Here is a 2,289-nt window from a genome sequence, read left to right as displayed (position 1 = left end):
ATTCGGTCTTTTCAAAGTTGCTGACATCTTTGAGTACTAAATAACTCTAAATATTTACAATACATATTATATTAATTATAATCTCAAAAATGTATAAAAACGCAATAGTTGTTATAATTTGTAATATTATAATCAAATAAATATAATTTAAAAATGATTTGAGATAATTGAGACTGTATTTTTTAATTTCAATATTTGATAATAATGATTTTTTTATAATTTGTTTTTTTAATTGTTATACCATGAAAAATTGTAATATGAATGGTATTTTTTACTAATAATATTAATCAGCAACTTTTAAGACAAGCAAAATATCGGCGAATAGCTATATTTTAGTTGTTTACAGATAAAGTTTATTTTATGGTTGATTATATAACAAAAAACAAACATTAATACTTTATTATAATATTTGTTAAAAAATATATTTTAAGTTACTCTATAAAATGATTTTTAACATATATACAATAAGGATATTTCTTTATAAATTAAAATTATTAAAATAAAATTGATTACTAATAAGCCACATATCAGGTATCTGTAAAAATGATTCCAATGAAATATAAACATCAAATTAGTTGTTTTTTAAATTAAAAATTATTGTCATTATAATAACGAATCAAATTTATATGTACACCACTTTTAACTACCAATATCATTGATGACTGAAAAAATGACTGACACACTTTCTGTTGGAATTGATCTTGGGACTATTGACAGTGAGTGTTTTTACTTAAACTCTAAATCAGGAAACATTTAACCCATTGTATTTGGTAGTGGGAATCAGTTTATTCTTTCTTCCGTGTTTTTTGGGCAAACCCCAGTTCTTGTTGGTAGCGATAATACCCTTGCTGTCTATGAAGCAAAGCGACTACTTGGTGTCAAATTCACAGACCCTTTTGTACAGAAAATGATTGAGACGATGCTAAGTGTCGAACAAGACGTTTCCACTTGATTGTGTGTCTTTAAAATTGTTTATAATGGTAAGACAATAACACTTAAACCGGAGGCAATCTCTGCAATGGTATTAACTCAAATCAAGAAAAGTATAATTGAAAAGACTAGCTGTGATCTTTCTAAGTGTCGTTTAAATGTGGTTTTAACATGTCCTGCGTATTTTAATGAATTACAACGGGACTTGACTCTGCGAGCCGCACAGATAGCTGGCTTGGATGTGACTCTTACAACAGAGCCTAAAGCCGCCGCATATTTCTATGGAGTCAAAAAAAAATGAAGGACGGCATGTTCTTTGCATTTGATTTTGGCGGAGGAACACTTGACACGACCGTCTTTGAAAAGAAAGGAAAGCACATCAAGTTCATTGGTATACATGGCAATCAGCATCTTGGGGGTCTAGATATCGACAATAAATTTGTGGAGTACGTGATCAGCAAATGGGAAGCAGATTTTCCAACTGAAATGGCCAACCTTTTTATTGAACAAAAGAAAGACACATTTGGTTCAAAAAACATGAAAAGAAAACGACGTAGAGTGTTGAAACAAATAGTCGAGAAGGCAAAAATTTCACTTTCCACTTTAAACTGTGTTACTGTCGAATATGAAAATTATTCACTTGCTGTTACACGTAAGGACTTTGAAATGTGTTGCTCTGATTTATTCAATGAGTGTATGAAGACAGTCAAAGACACTTTAAATCTTCCAAAAGTACAAGCCAAACCACAACAAATAAGTAAAGTCGTTTTAGTGGGTGGAAGTTCACAAATACCAAAAATAAGAAACATGTTAACAGACTACTTTGGAGAAGGAAAGGTGTGCTGCTCTGAAAATTGTTACACCGTAGTGGCAAATGGAGCCTGCCAATGCTTCCGACGAAGTGTGTTCGAGTATCAAAATTGCGATAGATGAAGTGACCACAAGAGATATCAAAATGATGGCAGTCGATGGTAATGGTACAGAGTTTTGGCCCGTTGTTGTGGAAAGAGGTACTCCTCTGCCATTGGAGGAATACAGTTTCCCAGCTATCGCAGAAACGTCTTCAGTTAGAGTTGAACTGAAAGAGGACGAAACACTTTTGGGTTGTTTTGACACACAAGTCCCATTAACAAAAAAGGAGTTTGTTACTATAAAAATGGGAATTGATAAAAATGGGAAAATCCAATTAAATTTAATGAATAAAGAGGGCGTGTCAGACGCGAAATCAGTCCTGGCGAATGTTTCAAGAGAAAAAATAATCCCCCAAAACACTCTTTTGGAAGAACAAAAGAAAGTTGCAAGTTTTTTTAATTTATTTTTTTAATTGCTGCTTATAAATTTAAAATCGTTTCACGTTTT

General features: G+C 31.8%; 1 protein-coding gene across 1 annotated transcript; it reads left to right on the top strand.

Moving 5' to 3' along the window:
• Positions 1-1,227: 1,227 nt before the first annotated feature.
• Positions 1,228-1,863, top strand: EIN_528770 (heat shock protein, putative; the record flags this gene model as incomplete). The annotated part of the gene is made up of 1 exon (XM_004253511.1): positions 1,228-1,863. The coding sequence occupies one exon, from the start codon at positions 1,228-1,230 to the stop codon at positions 1,861-1,863; it is 636 nt and encodes a 211-aa protein (XP_004253559.1).
• Between the last annotated feature and the right edge of the window lie 426 nt (positions 1,864-2,289).

Source organism: Entamoeba invadens (assembly GCF_000330505.1).
Source record: "Entamoeba invadens IP1 unplaced genomic scaffold scaff_1105074726145, whole genome shotgun sequence".
Classification (NCBI taxonomy): domain Eukaryota; phylum Evosea; order Mastigamoebida; family Endamoebidae; genus Entamoeba; species Entamoeba invadens.
This window is presented reverse-complemented; position numbering and strand designations above follow the sequence as displayed.